This window comes from Sinohyriopsis cumingii, chromosome 1, assembly GCF_028554795.1.
Source record: "Sinohyriopsis cumingii isolate HCF-2022 chromosome 1, ASM2855479v2, whole genome shotgun sequence".
Lineage (NCBI taxonomy): Eukaryota > Metazoa > Mollusca > Bivalvia > Unionida > Unionidae > Sinohyriopsis > Sinohyriopsis cumingii.
In genome coordinates, this window is record NC_142961.1 from 86013228 (window position 1) to 86039241 (window position 26014).

At 34.7% G+C, this 26014-nt stretch overlaps 1 protein-coding gene across 1 annotated transcript; it reads right to left on the reverse strand.

Annotated features, from left to right (window-relative positions):
• Nucleotides 1–297: 297 nt before the first annotated feature.
• LOC149807281 (solute carrier family 66 member 3-like) lies at nt 298–25657 on the reverse strand. Its single transcript, XM_089964528.1, has 6 exons — nt 25492–25657; nt 20531–20613; nt 15223–15295; nt 11356–11422; nt 5232–5352; nt 298–1222 (listed from the first exon to the last, which is right to left on the reverse strand). The coding sequence occupies exons 1-6, from the start codon at nt 25641–25643 to the stop codon at nt 1086–1088; spliced, it is 633 nt and encodes a 210-aa protein (XP_089820654.1). The 5' UTR covers nt 25644–25657; the 3' UTR covers nt 298–1085.
• Nucleotides 25658–26014: the final 357 nt, after the last annotated feature.

Below are 26014 nucleotides of genomic sequence, written 5' to 3' on the forward strand. Positions count from 1 at the left end.
TATGTCCCAAAAATTTAGTTATCAACTGAAATTCAAAGATATTTATCCTTTTATTTATTATAATGGCTCACTGATTACCTGAATTTCTATTCATTGTTTGTTGCACATGATTCTAAAAGTCCTTCTTACAGATATTCACACAAGAGTGTATGAAGTGTATGAAATAATATACACTTGGTTGGTCAACATTTTGTTCAAATATTCAAGAACTGTGATAAAGTATTTGTCGCAATTATATAAATATATCTAAAGGATTACAAAATAGGAATTTTGTAGGAAAAAAAGAAGAAAACCACATACATGTAATAACGCAACAATGTTTCCATTCAAACAATCCAGACATCTGACATTAGTCAGTGATGTTTTGCCTGTAACATGATGCTCTTTATTGGTCTAGTGAACAACATACAGGAAAATAATTGTATTGTGAAAATAAACATACTCTTACCTTCCCATTTTATCACAGGAAGGAAATATTTTATTTTTGTCTCAAACTCTGCATAATTTAATGAGCATATTTCTATTTTTAGCTGCATAATGTATCACAGCAAAACAAAACATCAACATTTATATATAAATATTTTGATCAATCAACATACAGTTTGAGTAAGAAAGTCAGCAAGTTATCCTGTGGTCTAATGAACAGCTGGACATTGCAATGGTGATGACCACATGCACATATGGCTTCACTAATTAAAAAAAGAACCACTAAAAAAAAAAAACGTAACTATATTATACAAGCAAGTTACCCAGACCTTGCAGTCTTTTGTCTTGGACATTTTACTGTCTTGTTTAGCACCTCTTTGTATCATCCCTTTAATTTAATTTGCTTTTTACTGTCTACATTGTTAAAAAAATTTGGATTATGCCATTTGAATCAAAAGAAATAGTGTAATAATAAACGTGTAGTACAATTCAAAGAAATCTTCCTCTCAATCTAAAGGAAGCCACTAGGATACAATGCATTATTATTAGTAAAAATGATCTATTAATATGAATACTGAAATTACAATGATTTTCCCCAACACCTTTTAGGAAATACAACTGCCACAAACTGCATGATGTAGTAATGGAATGATAAAGTTTTAATATAGCTTTTGCCTTTTTCGTTGTCCATAATAGATAATCATAGACACCACTGTCAAGTTTAATGCTGCTCCAGTGCCAAAATTTAATAAAACAAAGATGTCTCCTGTTTTCACCGCTGTTGTGAAAAATCGAGCTGCAAGGAAAACAAAGGGACAATAAAAGATACATTGATATGTACTAAATGGATTGCATAAATTATCCCTTGGCTAAGTTATTTACTGATCAACTCCACATTATTCAAATTCTGCATAAAACTGTGCTACTCGTATTATCTCACACTTCCAATTTATTTATTTGTGCAAGCAAAACAAAAAATACAAGTTTGCTTTCTCAAACAAAGTAAAAATATTTTATTTCAAACAGACATAACAAAGAGCATGGGTTAGTGCTGCAATTTTGTGTCCAAATATATTCCAGTCATGTACACGCTTAATGAAAGTGTTGTGATTTTCTATTACTCTGGAGCACACTGGGGGCCATTCTATGTAAAGTCTGTATTATATTTTCAAGATCACTATCCAACTAAACCAATCAACTGTTATTACATCTTAATGTAGTTCCTAAGAAAATTGTTAATATTTTAACTGACTTTTCCTAGAGATTAGCAAACCAGTGAAGAATGTTACTTTCATTCAAAAGAAAGAAGCCTTAAAGCCTAAAGAGAAAATACAATGTTTATTGAGTACAGCTTCTTTGCTGTTTGTATCAAGACAAAGCAAGCATGCATGATTTGGCTGGTTCTGGAATGGCATTTGCACTGAAATTTCCAGTCATTTAATTCAAATTAAACTATTTGCAGAAAATGCAACAAAATTTATTTTTGCTACATATGTTGTGTCCAAATGAGTGCCTAACATAAGTAAGTCTTGATGCATTTGAACGTGTATCTAATGTTCTAGATTTCAATAAAAATGTAAAACAGGAGTACTGTTAACAGCACATTATGCACCCATACCATATTTAATAGTCTGCTATGTAGATAAATGGCTGATTCTGGAGATATTGACAAACAGGTCTCAATAACCTGGACCTTGTGTCAAGGAAGACATTTTTTTTTTCTTGTTAATTTACAATATCCATGACCTTTACACCCAGAATCCATAGTTTTCTCTCTAAATCCATTTAAAAAGTTTTCTTATTGAACTTCCTCTAAAACAAAAGTTATTTGCAGAAACCCTTTTCTTTCTGACCAACAATGACCTTGCTCTTTTAATCCCAAAATCAATGAGCCTTTTCCATATCTTAAGTGGAAGCCATTCCCCTAAATTTGGTAACAGTACACAATCTAGAATTGAAGATAACATGCCCAAACCATTTTTCTTCTGTCTTTTGGAAACAATTTTACCTTTGACCTTTTAACAGGTCAAATTAATTTGTTACTTTATTACCTAATGTGCAATTCATGCACAAACTTAGCAAAGATACATGGTCAAAAACTGAACTATTTATGCAAAAAGTATTTTCCTTCTTTCAGTCCATGACCTTGACTTTTAACCTCTTAACCCCCAAATCAATAGGCTTCTTCCTTACCTCAAGTGCAAGTTAGCCTAAAAGCTCGGTACACATAGTTATAGACAGTGTAGAACTCAAGTTACTAAACAGAAACAAAATAGGTAATAGGCTTTTGAACAGACACACAGATGGGAGCATAATATGCTCCACATTATGAACGACAAATTAAAATAAAGGGAATATATAAAGAACTTAATCAGTGTAGTGATTCTTTGAACAGAATACTGGGGAAAATCCATGTTGAATCGATATGTTTAATAATTAAGCATCCTAGATACATTCATAAGTAATTAATGCACTGATGTAAACAAAATAAAAAGTCATTTATTGCTAGTGCATATTTGAAGAATGCAATGCTACTAAATATAACCGAATGGCTGAGTGGTCTAAAGCGCTCTCCGTTACAGATCACTGCCATCTCACCTCTGTCTGTGTGGGTTCGAGTCTTGGATTCAGCCGATGTGGGTACATGAGAAAGCTTACCAGTAGCTTCTCGTGTGTCGGTGGTTCTTTCAAGTAAGTTCCATCCAATCTGGCATAAATATATAACACCCATCAAAACTTTAAAACAAAAACAAATTGTACATGATACTGTTGGTTGTTTGGGAACCCATAATGATGGCATTTAGCTGTGACAAAATGGCAATCATTGAGATAGTAGTCATTAATTGCAGGCTTGTATTGAAGTCAAAGCTCTTTCACTGTGATGTCTTGATTACACTTGCTAGTTTGTTATCAATAAATTCCATGTAGTGTCATTTTCTTTATCGTGTCTCATTGCCATTCCAAACTCTGAAATGTCCCATGGATCAAAAAGCTTCTCCCATTATACCTTAGGTGGACACCAGTGATACACTTTGTCCAGATCCATTTAACCAGAGTACCATGTTAAAGGAGGCCCATGAGTGTCTGAGAAACCAGCATTATAGTGTACAATGAAAATAAGCAGTTTATTGAGTTCAAATTCCTAGCTTTTGTATAGGATGAAAAAGTAAACAGGTGTGATTTGACCAATTCTGGAATTTCTCATTTGCACTAAATTTTCCAGTCATTTCACTGAAATGCAATTATGTTCAGAAAATGCAGCATAACCAAGGCTGGTATTTGTATATGTTATGTCTAACATAAGTAAGATAATCTAATATGTGGGAGGGGGGTAAACTTAATATTCCTTGTGTACTACCTGCTATTATTAAGTTGCTTCATCTTTTCCTGGTACTAGCCCCCAGTCCACTGAGATTATTCTTATTTGTCACCTATGGCATGTAGAATAAAAAGCAACATGAACACAGTCTAATACCTCAGTCAGCTGACATACTATTCAAGTACTGTAAATGAAATGAAAAGATTCTTCTTTTGGGCTCTAGGTGAACACCTCAGCATGAATATGAGGCACTGGAGTAAAGGACTAAGGAGAAAATAACAAATACAACACAAAAACATGTGTAGAAATGCACAGACTCCAGGGAAAAGCAGCAAGATATTTGATAACTGGAAGTGGACTGAGGTATCAGACTAGGATCATGTTGTTTTTATTACAGATCTCCAATTACTAACTGGAGGACAGAATAATATCCTTGAAATGGGAACTAGCACCATAAAAAAATACTAAAAAGATATAGCAATGCAAGAAAAGCAGGTAATGTATTGCTGCTAATAAACATGTAACTAAATGAACCGTATTCCAAGACTATAAAGGAACAGAATTAGTGTGCTGATACAAGTATTTCCTAAATTTCTTTTACTTTTTATATATCAAAATGTGTTACTTCAGTCAATGTACATATTTCATCTCCAATAACCTGAATCCAATGGCCACAGATCACCAGCAAACAGTTGCCAAATGTGACTGTGACAACTTGGTAATATTACTCAGATGCTCTCCAGAATCAGGAGCATCGGATCCAAATCCTTGGCAACGGCTTTATCAGGACATCCAATTTACTGTAAATCATATTTTCTTGTCATTAAATTAACTTGTATCATAGTGTGAATTAATTTTTGCCTGCAAACTGGCAAAAATGTTGCACTCCTGAGGACTGTCCTTTACAGTAGAAAGAAATAGCAAGAGAGTGTGTGTGTGTGTGTGTGTGTGTGTGTGATTTGGATTTTTAATGTAGCTTTAACAATTTTTCAGTCATATCGCTACAATGTGGCAGTTTATAGTGATGTCAAGCACTTGGGCATCAAGCAACAGACATGCAGCATGATGTCGCACCCAGTCACATTATCCTGATACCAGGCCAACCAGTCCTAATATTAACCTCTTAATGCTGAGCACCAGGCAAGGCAGCTATTAAAACCATTTTTTTAAGTCTTTGGTATGACTCGACCAGGAATCGAACCCACAACCTTTGCATCCAAGACAGATGCTTTAACCACTAGGCATATTTCAGATAACCAGGGATTAGTCTACAGTGTGAATGTGAATGGATCTAAGGCATACCATTTTTGCAAATGGGAGTAATTGAAACAAATAGCACAAAACTAAGAATTCTGCACAATTTCATTGATGCAAAGCAGGGGAGGAGACCTATTATATGCCGCTGATGATCCCTGAAAAAATACTTAACAACTAATTGGCGTGTTTAGGATTGGATAGGGCTGATGGTATTTCAGTGATGACTTACCAAGACATCCATATGAGACAATTACCCATGTGGTAAGGCTAAGCTGACCTGGATCTTTTCTCCTATATAGTGTAAGAATTTGAGTTGACTTGCTAAATATACTCAGTGGAGTTCCTAAGCTCTGAAAACAAAAGATAAGAAGCTTCCTCATGAACTATTCTTGCAGAGGTGATTAGCATTTTTGTTGGAAATTTGGATTTATTTTCAATTTGAGAGAATTGTCTAATATTTACATTTTAATGTGTAAAATTCTAATTACAAATATTGTTTGATTACATTTAATGTTATCAAATAAAAATTAATGAGATATGTTAAGCTCATTACCATGACAATGATTCAGTTTCAAATTAACTATTAAGGGCACCACAAAACTATAAACAACATTCTGAGCTATATTTCATGAAACTGCAAACGAAATTCTATAGTCTGACTCTACATCCCTGTTTGTTTGTACCCCCCTACCAATTTCAAAAACGAGAGCGTTTAATGTGATAAAAAGTGCACAGAACTAAGTCAATTGAATCATTGATTTATAATTTCTAACCTGACCGTGACCAGAATGGCACTAATGCTGGCATCCCCTGCACCATTTCATGCTTAACGGACTTTCCATAATAACACGGCACCATATTGCATACACTATAGGCTAGTTTATTTCCATCAGACAACATAATGATGTAGTTCATCCTGTTCGGCAACTGCTGAATAATTGCATAAATTACATAACGTTGAGAGTTTGGAATTATATCCCTTTGTATATATGAACACAGAAATTAAACCGCTTGTTAAATCCACATGAAAAGCAAATTTAAAGTTGTCATTATTTTCCTTTGCTTGATTCGACATTGTAAATATCGTAAGCAGACGACTTATGTATGTACATTTGTAGTCGTGATACACCCCACTGCTGAAAACGGACTTGTCCAGAAATTGGAAATGGATCCGAGCATGTCCGTCTATTATACTGAAAACTTCTGTTAAGCATGAAACGCGCATAAGATGACGATGTTAGGGCCACTACTCAGAGTCAGCTTAGAAACTATAAATCAATGAATAAATTGACTAAGTTCCTTGCACTTTTTATCACATTAAAGGTTTCCATTATTTAAATTGGTAGGGGGGTACAAACAAACGGGTTTGTATTGTCAGACTATAGTGGTTTTGACAAAAACTTGCAAAATAAATGTTTTATTTTCTCCATATTATTATGATCATTACTACTATGTATTAAACAGAGGATAAATAAATGATTTCTTTAGCATGGCTATTTGACAAACCAGCTAGTGTCATGCTGAAACAAGAGACCCAAGTGTACCTGAGATCACTGATCTAGCTGACATCTGCCTAAACAGCCAAAAGCAAAAGTAGTTGGCTAAATAAAAATTAAGCTAACTCTAGAATTTCTAACAGTGCTGTTGACTGTATATGTGTTAAATAAAATGGTTTCAAGGACTTTCAGATTTCTCTATTTCCATCTACATTTTATAGCACATCATTAACATGTCTTCAGAATTTAAAGGCCCATAAGCCAGGATACTTTGTGCTGAAACTGGTCACATTCTGTTTAGTGCATTTTTATTTTATTCACATATAGCTGTCTCAGTGGTATTTATTTTGTATTTTTAAACAAGGTGGCCATATCTGATAGCAGAATGGCAACACTGGTATAAGTCTAAAAGGTCTTCAACCTTAAATACTTTCTGTCAAATTTGGTAAAATTCTACCAAGCATTTTCTTAAAGTACTTATTACAGGCTTTTCTATTTTTAGTAACATCAGCCATTTTTGTGGCAGACTCAGTGTTTCCTTTTACTCATGTTTGTGCATCAGGGATGCAAGCTGGAGAATACTGATGCACATGCTTTGTTGCCATGCATTTCTTTATGCAAAGGAGTCGCATAATGTGTTGATTTATTTAATATCCAATGCTTTGGATGAGGGTTGGCATCATGTATACTTTGAGCATAGGCATAGACTGGTTCCCTGATTTGTATGCTAACTGCGTTGCACTCCGCTATTCGTGTAGCAGAGTGCAACGCAGGGAGCATATGAAACAGGAAACAGGGAACCAGACTAGCATAGGCAATGTTATGACAGAGTAATTTCCCTTAATATCACAAGCTCTCATGTGATTTCCATCGAGCTCAGCAAAATGTCATCCAGATGTTTAACCTAATTGTTTGTTGCACTAGAAAGTTATGTCCAGATTAAAACGGCATGCACTAATAATTAATATCAAAGAAAATGAAAGAAGCAGAACACAAAAGAGTAAATGTGGATCTAACTTTAATGAAAAATGGAGAAAATAATTCACTTGACTGGAATATGGCACATCCATTAGGATGACCGGTGTGACTTCTGATCGTGTGATTGCAAAGACTGTAAAAGTGAATAATCCTTTCATGACAGGGTTTAAAAAATTTAAAATTTCTGCCCTTGTTCGCCACAAGATATCTGGAGAACACATTGTCACCCAAGACATTCTTTCACAACAAATAAATCAGTAAATTTGCAGAGACAAATGTGCTATTGGGATTGCAAAGTCAGGGGGTCATTGCAGATTTTGTTGGTTTTTAACTTTGCTGCAATAAAAGAAAGGTCTTAAAGTTCAAGTGTAACTTATTAGGAAGAAGATGAATCATTAACCTCTTTGAATTTTGGATAAATGTGTTCTAGGACGAAGTACAATGAAAGTGATGAAAGTACACATTTTATGACAGACAGTTAATTAACTGCCATTTGGTTAAAAAGATTTATTTGGCTTTTGTATTGGCTTATATGTAATGTGTTGGTCTATGATATTGCTACAAAAATATATACGACTTTAAACTGAAAGAAAAATGAACTAATAAAATTATTCTTTGAATGGACAATGCAATGCACTTGTTAATTGTGCATGTTGGTTTATTTGTATGTTTATAGAGAAAGACAGTATGTTCTACAAGTTGCAATATCCTATTTCATGCTGAAAAAGTACGGGTCGGATGAAAATTTGTCAGTACATTTTTGACCCCCATATTTTTATCTGACCTCCTGTTCTGACACCAAGCTTTTTTTTTTACACTCAATTTTATCCACCTGGGGGATACACTGCAGACCTGTTTCACCTCATGCCAGAATACTTTCTATCAGATTTGGTCAGATTCTGTGGAGTGGAATCAACACTATTTATATCAATATGAATGCATAATACCTGAATACATTGTTAACATTTGGTCAATCTTTGCTCAACAGCTTTTGTGAAGTTGTTTAGAGCTTTTCCCAACTACTTCCAGTAACAGCAATCATATCTCATGGTGGCTTGGTATCATTTATAAATTTGAAAACCCAGGATGCTTTCTGTACAATTTGGTTAAATTCTATCATATGGCTTTTGATAAAAAGATTCTCGTCTGTTTTGTTTAGCAATGGTTACAATATATGATGGCAGATCAGCATTATCTGTTAACAAATTGAAAACCCTCTATACCAGTATGGTTTCTGGCATATTTGGTTAAGTGTTTATTGGGGTTTGAGAAGTTGTCCAAATGCATTTTTTTTTTTAGAAACTGTGGCTATATTTAATGGTAAATTGGCAGGCATTACCGGTATGAATTTGAAAGCCCTCTGCTAGACAAAAAGAATTTCCATAAATTAACATAAGATCATTTCTTCTTGTTAGCTACTGCATGTTGAGACCATCACTGATACTTTTGAGAAATATGTGTGTGTGTGTGTGTGATTTGGATTTTTAATGTAGCTTTAACAATTTTTCAGTCATATCGCTATGATGTCTGCAGTGTGACAGTTTACAGTGATGTCTAGCAATGGGGCATCATGCCGCAGACATGTAGCATGATGTCCCGCCCAGTCACATTATCCTGACACCAGACTGACCAGTCCTAACATTAACTTCTTAATGCTGAGCGCTGAGCGAGGCAGCTGTTAGTACCATTTTTGAAAATCTTTGGTATGACTCAGCTGGGGATCGAACCTATGACCTTCCGCATCTGAGGCGGATGCTCTAACCACCAGGCCACCGGAGCAGTCTTTGAGAAATAAAATGATTTTCAAATTAGCCACTGTGAAAACCATATTGGATGAAAGATCAGTACCAGTTTCACTAAGGACCACCAAGACATCAAAAGAAGTCTTCTGATGTAAGAAAAAAACAACACCCCTATCCATTCTTGATGTTGTTGTTGTTGTTATTGTAGGTTTAACGCCATTTTTCAGCACAAGATAGGCTATACATGGCGGCCAGTATAAATGGTGGAGGAAGAACCTTGGAAAACCCAAGGTAGAACCACCGACCCACAAGAAGCTACTGGCAGGCTTTCCCACGTACCCACGCTAGCCGAGCCTTGGACTGTAACCCACACAGACAGAGGTGAGATGGCAGTGATCCAGAACGGTGAGTGCTTTAGACCACTCGGCCACTCGGGACCCCCCTATCCATTCTTGAGGAATAACAATAGCAAAATTTTCATGATAGCTAACATGGTAGCTATGTTGGATATTAGATCTGCACTATTTTCATCTGGACCAACTAAATATTACAAGCAGACTTTAAGTGAAAACCCCATGCAGATATGACCTCAATCTACAATGGGTAGAGATAACAATATTGTCAAAATGATCTCTGTGGTGGCCATATTGATGTCAGATCAACACATCTTTTTAATTGGAACCAACTAGAGGTCATAAAAGGGTCTTCTGTTGAAAATATTGTGTAGTATAATTTATGAGTAATGGCACTGAATATGAGAAATACCTTTAAATAATCCACAATACATGAAAGAACATAAATGAAAAATATTTCAGGCACTTTAATATGGCAATATTAGCAACTGTCAAATTCTTTTTAACCAAGCATATCAAAATTGCTTCAAAATATTCAGAAGTAATGAAGTTTTTAACAACAATTTTTTCAAATATATTTATAAATGTGAAAATGGTTCAAATATTTTCTTGTTAAAGCAAAATCTTTTTCTTGCAAATAATTAAATATGTAACGAAATTCTGATACTTGGATACATTTATTGGTGTGCATCAGACACATTCAGTCTTTTCATCCTAGAGGTTACACTCCATTATTGTCAATTTCAACACAGCTTATTTCCTTAATATAATCACTTTCTTCTCAAGACTGTAATAATACATTGGTATTTTTCAAACTAGTCTTAGAAAATTAATTATATTAAATTATTATTAACTTGAAAAGGTTACTTCAGTTCTTATTTTGCTATTGTTTACTTTTTTCACTTTAAATTATATATAATTCATTACAATTCCTAATGTCCATTGTTTTAATATATTTCGTTACAACTTTTTCTATTGAAATTAAGCATCTTGTGTAATAAAATTAATTCTATTCTCAAATTTGTGTGGGCAAGGGAAAGAACTCTGCAAAACCTAAATCTGTGACAAGATTTTCAAGATGACCCCTGTGACATGCATCAAGATGACAGACAACATGACTTGTACAGCCATACCATAAGCTCACTTGGTCTTCAGTGATGTCAGCACTTTAATGGCTGTGTCCCTTTTCATAATAGATTATCAATGGATGAAAGGACTTTCAGAAATCAATGGAAACAATGTGAAGGATGTTTGTAAAGATGGACCTTTGATAGTAAAATATAATTTCTACCTTTCAAGTTTGTTTTGTGAACCAAGACATGTTCAAGAATAGGACATCTAGGTCTTTCTTCATGCACTACTCTTGCTTCATGCTAAAAAAAACCATGAATTTATGCACCCCAAAAACAGCAAGCTGAATTGTGATTAAATCCTATTTTAAAAATATTCTCAGGCAATCAGGAATTATATAACACATATGAAACACACTCACACACATCTGCACAAACACTCCTACACATACACACACACATTCCTCAAGTACATTTACCAGGTAATGAATTATATATCACACACACACACACACACACACACACACACACACACACATACACTTGCATAGTTAATGCTGCAAGTACTGAGGTATATAATAAAATGTCTTCATTTTTAGGAGGTAAAAACTAGGTTGCATTTTGATGGTCGAGCTGTGAAATCAATGCTGCTGTGCTAGAACAAAGATGTGCTGATGCTTTAACTTAACTACCGTGACTGCAAATGTAACTTACCATGGCAAATTTCAAAACAGCATCTGGAACAAGTCTGTAAGCAATTGATGTATATACTGCAAAATATCTGTTCTATTAAGGAAAAGGAGCAACTTTGCTGACAGAAAAACATCATACTCATAGGATTACTGTATAACATTGGTCATAACAGCAATTACGTACTGGAACCCAGAGAATCAAGGTTAATAATATTCTCTGCCCAAAAATTGTCACTTTTTGAAATACTTTGCTTATAACTTTGACATGAGGAAAACATAACATTTAAGGCAATTAATACTACTGGAAAATCTGAAAAGCCAAGAACATGTTTCCATTTATCTGTTTCCATCACCTCAGCGATAAGACTGCCTTACCACTGGTATTCTAGATTATAACTAGCAAATCAAAATCAATAAATATAGTTTATATTTCTTTTCAATTCAATGAAAGGGCTTATCACATGTACAAAATGTATGAAAACACTTCGTATTTCAGCAACAATGAAAATATTAAAGACATCATGAAAATGACACATTGCACAATACATCTGATACTGTACTAACTTGTGGGCAAGTCATGGTCAACTGCTAGCAATATAAACTCAGATCAGCAATTGCATAAAGCACCTGCAGATCAGGATATATATATCATCTATTCTATTGATCATTCCTAGAAACCTGGAGACCCAAATCTGCTGGTGCATTATGTGATTGCAGAGCGGAGTCTTTGCAGTCTGCAGCTGAATCCATATTATAAGTGAATATTTATGGTGTATGGCAAATGCTTCTATGCTCATTGTGTGATTTCCTTGACATCACAAATTTGAAACTGTACATAAAAAACACATTATTATATGCTCATTTTTTTCTCTTTTAACTTTACACTGTCAGTATTTTTCCATACTGCAGGGCTTCACAATGAACAACATGTGTCTAAAAATACTATCATGCATTAGAAACTACTTTGATTGTAAACTAACAATGTACATTCATGTAGCAGACACTTTGGTTTCATTTTTTTTTTTTTGTTTGTGAACAAACTAAACAAACTATTTCATCCATTTGAAAGTAGAGATGACAAAGTTAACAATGTGAACGAGTTCAAAGAGTCACAAATGACACTTTGAAACAAGCAAACAAAGTTATATTTACAATGTCCACAATAATCATGAGAGACAGTATTGAAAATACCCTTCTGATCATTTAAACAGTTATTTAGGAGAAATCTTGATAACTTTTTGCAAACTGAATGGTTCTATAACCACTGCTCTCTAGGGTCTATAACAATAGCTTAGGAAAGCATACGGTGTGGTCATGGGCTGTTGCATATCTATCAGATACATACCATTTTACAAGTCAGTCAAAACACTAAATTCGAGAACAAATGGAACTGAAGGTTTTGGAAGAATATTAAGAGCCAATAAGCAAAGACGATGAGAAAGTCTTATTTCCGCTAGCTGTCACACAGAAGCTGCCTTGCAAATTTTGCTGTTTAAGATTTTTGATACAACAATTGTATTTAGAGCCACTATAGACACCATACAGGTCATGAACCTAGCACTGGAGTCCCTCCAACAATAAGCATGCAAGTGACAGGGCATAAGCAAATGTCTTCTTTAGCTGGTAATAAGAATGTTCATAAGTATACTTAAATTTTCACATCCTGAATTTCCTCACAATGTACTTTCTTAGTTGTGCAAATCTGAATTACATGGCCCATGTCATGGGTTCCAAAACTTGATACACACTGCAAAACTGTACTTTAATTTCAACAAGATTTACAGCAGAAATCACATTCTCCTCTCTGCACTAAAAATGAAATGAATGTGATATTCCATAGTGTCTTTTTGATAATTTGAATTAAAATAATACATTTAGCACATTAAGATTCCAAATAATCAATGACAGAACAAACAGAGGTACCACTGATTCAATGCTAATGCACTGCTCAAATCACATGTACATCATACAGAACTGACTCAGCTATTAAAAATGTCCAGTCCATCACAAGCACAAAAGCAAAATTTTGTTGGATCAACAGAAAAACAAAATTCTTCCTTTCTAGATGAACTGGAAAAGTTGTTTCAATGCACATTCATTCACAATATGATTTTATTTCAAGTTTAAGTAGACCAAAACAATAATATTTTAAAACAAATGTCAAGTGTGTGATGAAGTTCAAAGGTTGCTGGGCAGTGCTATGTGTGCATTAATATTGTTACTGTGTACTGATGAATCTACAGTTGTGTATTTATTTTGGAATACAGCATAAATTCAATTACTTTGCTTCTTGTACTATTTTTATTATTAAGCCTTCGGTAGAAAAACACAATGAGTACATAATAAAAATAGTTACTGCACTTGCATGGTAAAGTATGAACCCATTTTTGGGGGGACTATTACTGTACTCACAAGGTCATGCAGTATTACTCAGAAAAACTCATTCATATTTTCCCATACAAATGCAGTAACCTATAAATATTTTGCTACCAGATGTTGACTGATATCAATAGTATTTTTTAAAATTAACACAAAGGATAATGATGATATGAATCTGCGTGATATAAATTAAGAGTATAAGAGTATTTTAAGTACAGCTAGTGACAAAATTACAAAACTAAAAATTGTGATTTTCAGCAAAATGAAGAAACTAATTTATACAGATTTGAATAAGTTTAAAGCTGCCATAAAAAAAACCGACATATCAAAGACAGTAATTTATACGCAAGTAAAATAGATAGAAACCAGTATTTGTGCATATACTTATGTGCAGGTCAAATACAGTAAACCACTATCAATTATCCACATCACCAGGATAATGATAACACTATTCTTTATCCACCAGTTCCATTTTATTGCACCTAAAGTCTAACTATACATCCCCATTTGTTTGTACCCCCCATAGAATTTTAATAATGGAAATATTTAATGTGATAAAAAGCGCAAGGAACTTAGTCAATTCATTCACTGATTTACAATTTCTAACCTAACTATGAGTAGAGTGTACCTAACATCGTGATCGTCTGCGCGTTTCACGCTTAACGAAGTTTTCAATATAATAGATGGACATGCCCGAAATCCATTTTGCAGTTCCTGGACAAGTCCATTTCCAGCAAAGGGGTATGTGCGCGATTACAGATGTACATTCATACGCGAGTGGCCGAGTGGTCTAAAGCGCTCACTGTTCCGGATCACTGCCATCTCACCTCTGTCTGCGTGGGTTCGAGTCCAAGGCTCGGCTAGCGTGGGCATGTGGGAAAGCCTGCCAGTAGCTTCTCGTGGGTTGGTGGTTCTTCCCTGGGTTTTCCAGGGTTCTTCCTCCACCACTTATACTGGCCGCCATGTATAGCCTATCTTGTGCTGAAAAATGGCGTTAAACCCTAGAACAACAACATTCATATGTCATCTGCTTCCGATATGGACAGTGTCGAATCAAGCAAAGGAAAAGAATGACAACAACAAATTTGCTTTTCACGTGGATTTAACAAGCGGTTTAATTTCTATGTTCATGTGTGCAAAGGGATATAATTCCAAACTCTCAATGTAATGGTAATTTACAGAATTATCTGACAGTTACTGAATAGGATGAACAATGTCATTATGTTGTCTGATGGAAATAAACTAGCCCATAGTGTACGCAATATGGCGCCATGTTAGTATGGAAAGTCCGTTAAGCATGAAAGGTGCAGGGGATGCCAGTATTAGTGCCATTCTGGTCAGAGTCAGGTTACAATTTTTAAATCAATGATTCAATTTCAATTGACTTAGTTCTGTGCACTTTTTATCACATTAAATGTTTTCGTTATTGAAATCTGTAGGGGGGGTACAAACAAACGTGGGTGTATAGTCAGACTATAGTATCACAGGTGTCATCTTTTGATAAGGATACAGTAAAAATGAGGGAATCACTTTCCAGGAGAAAGAATCATTGGTGTGTAGCATCAACATTATAAGCACCATATCTGAAACAAAACAAAGATGTGAGTGAGAAACTATTTTTAGGACACATTTATCATTATCTAAAAACTGGGATCACATTCAAATATCTAATGCAGCTATTAGAATGTAACATGCATGCATGCTTTAAATATTCTTGCAATGTATATTGTTAGTGATCATGATATCCACATGATTTAGACAAGAAAATTTATTCTTCCAAACATGAACCTAATATAATGTTAATATTTTGCCAAAAGGTAAGTTTTCTGGCTTGGTATCTCAGTCTGTCTCACACATGCACACAGTACTGTGGTTAATAACAAGATCAGGACACACCCTGACCATGGACAGCAAAGTCAAAAACCACGTGCTCAAACTTTTGGAACAATTTAACCCAAACACAAAGGATATGATTTATCAGTCTATAGCACACAATCAGCATGCCTTTAATCAGGACTTTATATAATCTATACCAAGTTATGACTTCCCTGATGGGACTGACACTCTACTGACCAAAAAGAATTTCAGTAAATCAGGCTGTCATCACTGTTTTTATTCATTCTAACTGCTAATGACTAAAACCGTCTCTGATATTCTTGAGGAACTCTAATAAAGCAAATCTGATATTGATAAAATTTTCATACATGTCTAAGGTTACATATACATAAAATACCTGTAGGTTCAGTACAAAATTAACATGCCCCATGACCTTGAATCTGATATCATAGATAGAGCACTGACTTTGTCTCAGATAGTGTCAAGATAAACCCAAAATGCCAAAGTTGCTTATAATTACTGAAAAGCAAAAAAAAAAACATGAGTACCTCCAAGGAACTAATGGTCTAATGACCAAAACAAAAATTTTCAAGAATCCAAGATATAAGACCATTTCTTCTTCGTAACCACAGAGTGTGGAATCCAGCACTGACATTCTTTAGTGATAACAAGATTTTTCACATGGCTACTATGAAGGCAGTTTTGGATGTAAGACCTGTAACATGTTGATTTAGGACCAAATAGATTTAATAATAAATCTTGTGGCGAAACCCTTTGACAGTATCATAATCAATTTAGGTGGAGTAGCAATCACAAGATTTTTAAGATGGCCTTCATGGTGGCCATACTGAATTAATACACGCAGGGTTTATCTTCTTTACCTTGGTGTCATAACTTGGGAACCATTGAGATCCCCACCCAAAGCAGCTGCAGTGACTCAATTGTTAAGGCAATCGATTCATGAACAGAATGTTGAGGTTCAATTCCCACCATCTGATTACCTTCAATCCTCATAAAAATATGCATGGATCTCACTCATGATCAAACTCATCTAAGACCTTGATGACACAAGCCTACATACCAAATATCAAGATTGATCAGAAATATGACCTCAAGAGAGTTCATAAGCTTAGTCAATCATATGAAGCATAATAATGTCACTCATAATCAACCTTAACTGAGGTCCCAATGATATAAGTTTACATAATAAACCTATCAGAATCTTGTGAGCAATATAGCATCTAAAGTATTCACAAGCTCAGCCAAAAGAATGATTGATCACCTCCTTAGGAATCACTGATGTTGTTCATAATCAAACTCATGAGATCTTGTCCAGGTTAGCTAAAGAGACAAGATCACATTTACCAAATGGTTGGATTTACTCTTTACTTAGAAAGTAACCATTGTTATAAAAAAAATGCTGAAGTGGAATCTTAAGGTTCTTTAAGTGACCATGAATTCTACCCCCCAATAAAATATGCAGAAAGAAACTGCAAACCAATAATAACACAAATACAAATTTTAAGTTGGAGTCTTGTTATTTAATGCATGTTGCTATCACGTAAAATGTGTCAGTTCTCTATCTGATGTCACCAAGATGAAAAAAAATAATAATACGTGCAAAAAAAACGTAAAAAGTTTTGGGATAGAGATCGCGTATGAATAAAAAATGCAAGACGATCGTGGCTTGACTTCTGAAATTTTGTATGTATTTTTCTCGTACACGAAAAACTATTTTTCTCGTACACAAAAAAGTACTTTTTCTTTCTTCTTAAAAGTAAGAAGAAGAAAAAAACGCATAGAAAGTTTATTCTGGGATCGCATAGGTCTTCGCCAATGTCGCAAACTTGGATTGTTTTTCTTTATTGGCTGCAAAACATACCATGTAGTTTTTTTATTTGTTGACGACAATGTTGGCTATTTAAATTTTTATATACAACCATTGGTTTGGAGTGCAAAAATTTAGAGGCCCCATGAAAGGAAGCCAGAAACTAGATATAAAATGCACTGAAATTTATCTATTGTTACATAAACAAATTCTTTGTCTATACTGACAAACCATCTAAACAGTGCATTGTTATATCATAATCTGTTTATCCTGATATCTAGCACGAGTTCTGTATGTTGTGAAATATCCGCTTTTTTGTTGTTGACATTTCTGGCAACGGAGATCAACTGGACGAGGCATTCTCTCGTAATCTGTCTTTCATCGGATTTTCGGCCGCTCGCTAGTAATTAATATATTTACAAAGACTGGCATTTGTGTGGATGGTAAGTAAAATTCCTGTTCATTTCACTCAGAATTAAATCCTTCAGAACACTCACGTTTTCTGTAATAATCCATGTCATCAGAACACCTGCGTCTCTATCATCCGTTGACCCTTTGTTAATTTTCTGATGCATGCATAGAAGGCAACATGACGCTGCTACCACAAATGTAAAAAAAAAAAAATCTTTTTGGTTTATTCAGTAGGCATGGAAGGACAGTAACTAGAATAGTCTAAATGACGGCCAATTCCTTTAAAAAATGTATCCAGATAAAACAGTTTGCTGAAATTTCAAAGGAAACATTACCTTTGAAGCACCGACTGTTATGAAAACGTACTCAGCAAATGGAAAAAATCCCCGTCTCAATCATGCAATACAATTATTTGATGTTGCCGCCACAATAAGAAATGGGCATTCTTTTGGTTCTCCAAAGCTGTTCTTTAGTGGCAACTTCAAAAGCGCATGCTCCCTTCATCAAAGAAAGCCGACTACAATCTTTCAATAACAGCAAAGAAGTTTTCTTCAAAGGAAGTCAGTACCAAACTTAAATAAAAGTGATGGAATCTGATAGATTTTTGCATTTTCCAACGTGACCTGAACACTTTAACTGTGCTGTGAAAGTTTACTTTTTGTATGGAAAAAGTTTGGCTTAAAATGCAAACTAACTTTTACCGACTTCGAACGTACTTCAAAGTAAATGTGCTTCGTCATTCGTTACGTGATTGTGCTATATTTTTCCTCTGAATTCAGACCAATATGACCTGTTACAAAATTAATGAATATTTTAAAGCTGTGTATGCATATTTTTGATGGAATCACTTGTATTGTGGATTCTATGTATATAATGAGGTTCGCAGGTGAGTACACTGCGTTGATACTCTGATCATGCTATACATTAGACAGTTATATATAAACAGTATTCACGTATATGTACCAATTCATGGTTCTCTAAATAAAGTAAACTATTACATGATGTCTTCTCTCTTTTCACTACAGGTGTATTTCTCATTTAATATGCATTAATTCAAGATAGCAACTGTGCTGACGAAGCACGTATTTTACCGCCCGCATTTATTAACCCCCCCCCCTTTTTTTTGGGGGGGGTACATTTTCTTAAGCTAACTGACTTGGTTGCATATAACATGGTTCGGTTCATAACACGGTCGGATTCTATGGCTCCCAACTACCGTGTTATAGCGGGGTCCCACTGTATATGACTACTGGAAAGCTCATTTTTCAGGAAATGGACTCGTCATGCAAATGACACTAAGGCTAATAAAAGGCATAATATTGGCAAAAGTGAGGGCACAAGTGAAGACAACAAAGAGAACTCAAACTCTGAATGTATAGTTAATGCAGATTCAGCCTCGAGTATAGTGAAAGATGCAGATAAAAATGGCAGCAGAACAATGAACAGAGATCTGAGTGGGAGAAGCAGGTTGAAAAATGTTGAATAGATGGTACATTAAAAGCAATTTGCAAGTGATATAAGACTGCTGGAAAGCAAAATTCTTTCACTCAAAACGGAAATATTAACCTGCAGCTGTCAGCCATTAGCTGACATGAATCTAACTGAATTAATTAATTGTTATTGAGGGATGCTGTAGTATGTAAAAAAGGACAGACAATTCCATATGCTCGAGAAAACTCTCAAAATTTGTGTCAAAAATAACGACTGCAAAGAAGCACAGTTCTTTAAAATGAAACAGTGAATAAATTTATCAGAATTATGGAGGAGTGTTCTGTACTTGATGACTTCGATACCATACATACATTTGCTCTGTCTGAGAACAGGAAAAAGCAAAGAAACTGACTCATTTTAAAAACTCATTTGCAGATGGTAGAGTGCAGCTTGATATAAAGTGATTGGGACAATTACAAAGAAATAGTTTCTCTCCAATGTGATCATAGGAGGGTCAGAATTTAATCCAGATATGTAATAAAATAATGTTCAATGTACTTTTTCATTTTCCTTTCAATCCTTTTAAAAGGAAGGACTCATGCATTTTCACCTGGGACTCTCAGAAATAGGCTGGAGTCTCCTTAAGTCCATGAGTGAAAAGTTCAAAAATTCCTCATCCTGAAACTGTTGAGAGCCATGTAGTTGTCCTATATTTATCACAAATAACAAACCAGATGAAACAAGGCTACCTAGAGTGGTAAAGAATGTTTATTCTCCAGAGGTTCTTATGAATCCCTTTAGCTTTTACAACTAGTTCTTTTTCACCCATTATTTAAATGAAACACATGGGCATTTATACCACATTACAGTTATTTTTAAAGACATTTTGACCCCCCCAAAAAAGGTTCTGCCATTATGGACCCCTCTTCCCAATGGCCTTGAATTTGACCCCATTAAAATATGCATTAAAAATATTACAAAGCCAATTATAACATGAACAGAAATTTCAGTTCAGTGTCTTGTTATTTAATTTGTGTTGCTATTGCAAACAATATGCTAATTCCCAATAAGATGAGACCATTATGACACATACTGGTAATTTTGCATGGGTGCGGTTGGTGAGAATAGGCACACTACTGTTTTACAATATTTTTAAGCAAAGCAATTATTTTACTATTGCATCTAATAATTATTTTATTGTCAAAGGCAACCTGAGTAAACAACATTTTATCATTGTGTCAGATCTTTAGAACACTGAAGAAGGATGGAATGAGACAAGTGTACAGTTCCAATCTACACTAGTGAAACTTACCCTGTAAAACAAGGAAGGTGTATTCAAAGTAGGTGCTTAAAGGATAATCCATGGCAAAACTGTAACTCAACATAATGGAATACCTGCAAGAAAATAATCTACATAATTTTTTTAAATCATGTACAATATCAGCAAGCTTAGTAAACCTAATTAACAGGAAAAGGCATGGGTTCAGATAGGCATGATGTGAACCTGACATCCTTCAGACACATGCATCCAGCCAAAATGTATTATTACTTTCTGAGCCAATTCTTGACCAGCCTTAAATTGAAAATGATATTAATTGTATGAACACTAACTTCTCAATGTCAATTAAATATTCTGCACCGTGAAACAAAGACGACAACCACCAAATCATGTTAGATGTTCTCCAAACACAATGTTTTAACAATAACTTTATAATCTTGTGTGATCAGTTCTTAACAAAAACTCCAACAGACTTGGTACCTCTCTAATGGTAACAGCTATCAGCACTTGACAACTGTATTCTTTCCACTAAAGAGTCTGTTCACTATTACTTACAAATGTCAAGCAAAGGCTAATGATCTTCCAAACTTTTATGATCGCTTATGAGAAATTCCAAGAGATGACAGGTAAAAGGTCTGCTTTATGAAATTGTTAAAATAAAAAAATAAAAAAACTAGTAATGCATCCATATGACATTGATACACCCACCCCACCCGCTGTTTCTTGAATGAGAGGTACAACCAAAAGAGCAACAACTCTAGCAGGATGTACAGACATATTTCTGAAGAATCTATTTTTAACAGCACTGGATTTGATACAAATCATAAAGTTAAGATCAAGGTAAGGGGTACTTTAGTAGTAATAACAATGATGAGTCAATGAGTAGATGGATAAATTATCTAAAAGATGAATGATGGATGAAATAAATAACACTGAGTTGAATGATTATAGATTGGATGTTTGCAGACCAACCTTGAAACGTGCAAGGTATGGTTTACACTATTCCCTCTCTTTAGTACACCCAAAAACATGCAAACCCTCTTACAGCGTGAAGACAGCTGTGGGTCCCTTTTTAGCTATAGAAACAGCAAAATACAAGCTTGACATTATCAAATCATGATTGAAAATTGGTAAGTAACCGTGTTTTATTTCACTTTTTTATTGTCAAAAATGGTGGTTAGTGCATGGAAATTTGAGATTGTCATGAAATCTGCAAATGTAAGTCAAAAATTATATTTTGTAGATTTTGTGAACAAATTTTCTCAACAAAAGACACAATATATGAAGAAATACTGATCAATGAAATGTTGGTAAATGCCTAATGGCAGTAACAAATAACAATTCAAGAAATCTGATAAGAAATTCATGTTTGAATTTTATCTTTATACTGGGTTTCAATGGTAATCATCATAAATGTGATGTGCCCTCATCTACTCAAAAGTAAAAACAGTCAACTGACTGTCACAGTGATGCCTACAAGCACTTTCAGAAAAACCTAATTAAATGCTTACCCAGGGCCCAAGTTACCTTTATTCTGTGGGCCCCGAGTGGTCTAAAGCGCTGTCCGTTATGGATCACTGCCATCTCACCTCTGTCTGCGTGGGTTCGAGTCTCGGATTCAGCCAATGTGGGTATGTGAGAAAGCTTGCCAGTAGCTTCTCATGGGTCGGTGGTTCTTTCCGGTGTTTCCCCGGGTTCTTCCTCCACCATTAATACTGGCCGCCATATATAGTCTATCGTGTGCTGAAAAATGGCATTAAACCCTACAACAACAACAACCTTTATTTTGAGACCTGTTGCAAACTTAATGGTCTTTCAACATAATGTTGCAAGGTAATTAACAAATTAGTTGTCTGCAACCAGTTAGAGTATATGTACCAACATCATAGTTCACCCAGTTGTAGATCATAATTATTCCTTGTTAAAGTCACACAATATACTCCTGTGTGTTTGTCTTTGGCTAAATGTGAATTGTTCTTCAAACTTTGCATTGACATATTCAAAATTAACTTGCAAGTTCTAATAAAATGTACATATTTAAGATTTTCTTCTAGTCCAGAAAAGTACAACTGCCATATATGTTTGTTGTCTGTGTTTATTAGTACCAATGACAACATTATTTCTAGGTGCTATCAAAAAGAAGTGGGAACATTTAAAGCCGCTACCTTTACAACCTAACTAGTGCAGCCATAATATGTGTTTGTTTCTGTTGGTTTATGAGTGTAACTCTAGCTTTGAAATATTACTTTATTTGTTTTTGCTTACAAATGATACATAGTTCGTTACTAAGAGGGAGGAAACTTTACTACTGCATGAATATGCAAGTCTACTTCATGTCAACTTGAGTCATATTGAGATTCTGTCAGAAAGTTCTCAAATTGTATTTGACTTTATGACATCCATTAATACCAAAATTCATTATAAGAACATATTTGTAGGACAAAGAAGATTGAAATTCTCATTTGTCAACAAAAATTACCACTTCTACTCACCCACACTGTCATTGATAAGCAAAATTTGTTTCTGTCACTATACTGCTTACGCTGCAGTTGACATTTATGGACCCCACTCTTGCAAGTTATCAAGGAAGCAGTGTATTTCCCAGCTCAGAAGGCAAGTCTTTTCACATTCTAGTGGTTATAGGCAAGAAAGAGTGTTTGCAAGGGCGTGCTCTGTGTGTGTGTGTGTGTGTGGGAGGTAATACATTTGTATTACCTGTGTCTTTTGGTTATATGGATGTAGGAAGTAAAATATATTCTGATCAGTTCCCAATTACATAGAAAATACAAAGGAAAGATTTTTTGAGTCCAGCCTCCAGTGTTGGTATCTCAAGTTTGTCTAGCATAAAACATAAACAGTAGGTGTGGTAGCATTGTAAAAAATGTATCTAACAGTCCTACAATGAATTTCAATTTGGTGATGTATTTCTTCTACCATGAATCCCAAGCAGAGATGGGGTATTTTAGAATAGGTCTTACATATCCTTTGTATGCTGTTTCTTTTATCTTTTATTTATTGGTTTACATGTTCCTCTTGATAAATATTAGTGTGTTATTTGCCTTGGTTGTAATATTATTGATGAATTATTTATAAGACAGGTCTTTGGAGATATTTATTCCAAAATACTTTACTGAGTATATTTGATATCTGGGTAGTACTGGGTAGTTAAATATAGTTACTTTCTTCTGTTTCCTAATTCTAAAAACTGAACATCTAAAAAGATCAAAAGAAATTCACAAGTCAGATTGACATGTTTTTTAATTGTACTAGACTGGTCTGTAAGCATTTGGAATCAGTGTTACTTGAAATAGGTAAACAATTTTGTCATCAGCAAATGATTGAATGTTACTGTTGTTGAAAGCTGACTATCATTTATATAGATCAGAAAAAATTGAACTAAGGGTCCAAATTAAAGACTGAGATAAAATCCCATTTTGACTCCAGATTGTACTATGAAATATCACATCAAGGACTGCCATGGAAGCCTTGACCCAAGTAATGACTTTAGTCCTGCTGCCTATTTTGTATAATTTGAATAGTAGTCTTAGGTGGTCAATTCAGTCCCAGAATATGAATCACTTTAATAAAAGAAAAAGAAATTGATTTGTCAAGTCATTTCATGGCTTTCTCAAAGTTCTTGATTACATGTACATCCTCAAGGAATCTTTAGTTGTGTAAAGTCTAGGATTCAGCCAATGTGGGTATGTGAGAAAGCTTGCCAGTAGCTTCTCGTGAGTCAGTGGTTCTTCCCGGGTTCTTTCTCCACCATCAATACTGGCCGCCATACACAGCCTATCATGTGCTGAAAAATGGTGTTAAACCCCACAACAACAACAAGGTAACTGGATAGAAAATCTCTTAGAAAGACCATTCATTTGTTGCAAGAATATGTTTCATGTTTACCTAATGAAGAAATTATAGATCAGTACTTTTTAAACTGTATTTTTAAAAAAATGAAAGAGTAAAAATTAAGAATTAACAAGACCCTTGACTTCATAGTATATAAGATTGAAGTCTGATCAATTTACAACTTATGTGCTAAAAGTAAGTTGATATTATGATACATTATTACTGGTTGAGATACACAGTAGTAACTCCATAATGAAAAGTGACACCAATGAAGTTACACAAACAATAGTAACTTTACTAGTCTTTACTGCAACTCAGCCGAGGAAATGGTAATTTATAGTAAACTACTTCTTCAAATTTGACCACACTTGAACTATAAATGTAAATTTGTCCTAAAATGTATATGTAAGATTGCGGGGAGGGGGAATGTCTTACTGCCTGAACTGCATAGCATGTTCCATGATCAGCAGACATTGTACCTAAGACCAAAATTTCAAAAGTATCTCACATAATTGGAAGGCCATACTGAAACTATTAGTCTAAATGCTTTAATTACTCTGATGCCTTTTTCTTTACTGACATATTCGGACATTTTGAATTTGTATCAGTTGTAATTTGGTTTGAATTGTGTATATTGTCAGAAGTGTATTTTGTTCAGTAGCGATCAATGACTTCCAAACGTTACAGTGATTGTTGCTAAAGGATTGTATTTCTAGAGTTAACTTTTTTGCATGGTGTTTTATTAATAAAAGAAATATGACTTGTGGATGCACTGTGAAAGGTTGTTTGGAAACAGCAAAAGAGAATTTGGATGCCAGAAAAAGCCACCAAAGGCATTAAATTGTATTATGAGTGTTCACTTCAAAATTGTCAGTAGAAGGAGATGTCTCTTTTAAAACCAGTCTGCCCCAAACCCACAACAGCTGACGAGCGGGGGCACTAGTCCCCTCCGAAGATTTGTCCTCAGGCTTCTGCCCTAGTATCATTGCCCTCTGAGCCTTCATCGTCGCCCTGGGCGCCATTTACGCCACTGGCCACGTCATTTACCCTTAGAACGCCACTGCCCAGATAATAGCTGATTTGCGGGACTACAGATTTCGCTCTAAATTGTGTGTTTTGAGGAGTTTATTGAACCATACATTTACCCGCATTGCTCGAGCAATACACTTTCAAAGCTCAGACTTTTTGTATCTCTTGACTTAAATATGGTCCATATTTGTGGAAATTTAACCACAAAACACAGTGAAATTACACTGAGACTTAACAGATCACATATACTTTCTGTAGCAGACGCCATATTTCTGATAACCGGTGGACGTTGGACGGAACCGGTGAATAAGACATTTGGTACTAAGTTTAAGATGTCCGTGTATGTCCGTGCCGAATTGAGCTGTTTGTATGCAGAGAGAGAGAGAGAGAGAGAGATGATGATGATGATGATGATGATGATGATATTCTTTTATTCCTCCATTTTCTGAAGATTTTAAGACAAAAAAGAAATGCATTTAAATACATAGAATCACAAAAATAGTGGATTCGTTACTTATTGAATTATTTCCAATAGCAAACGAATAAATAAATTAAAATCATTACTAAACTAGATAGATATATATATATACGATAGAACATTTGAAAATGTATCCTCACAACAAAAATAGTTAGTTTCCT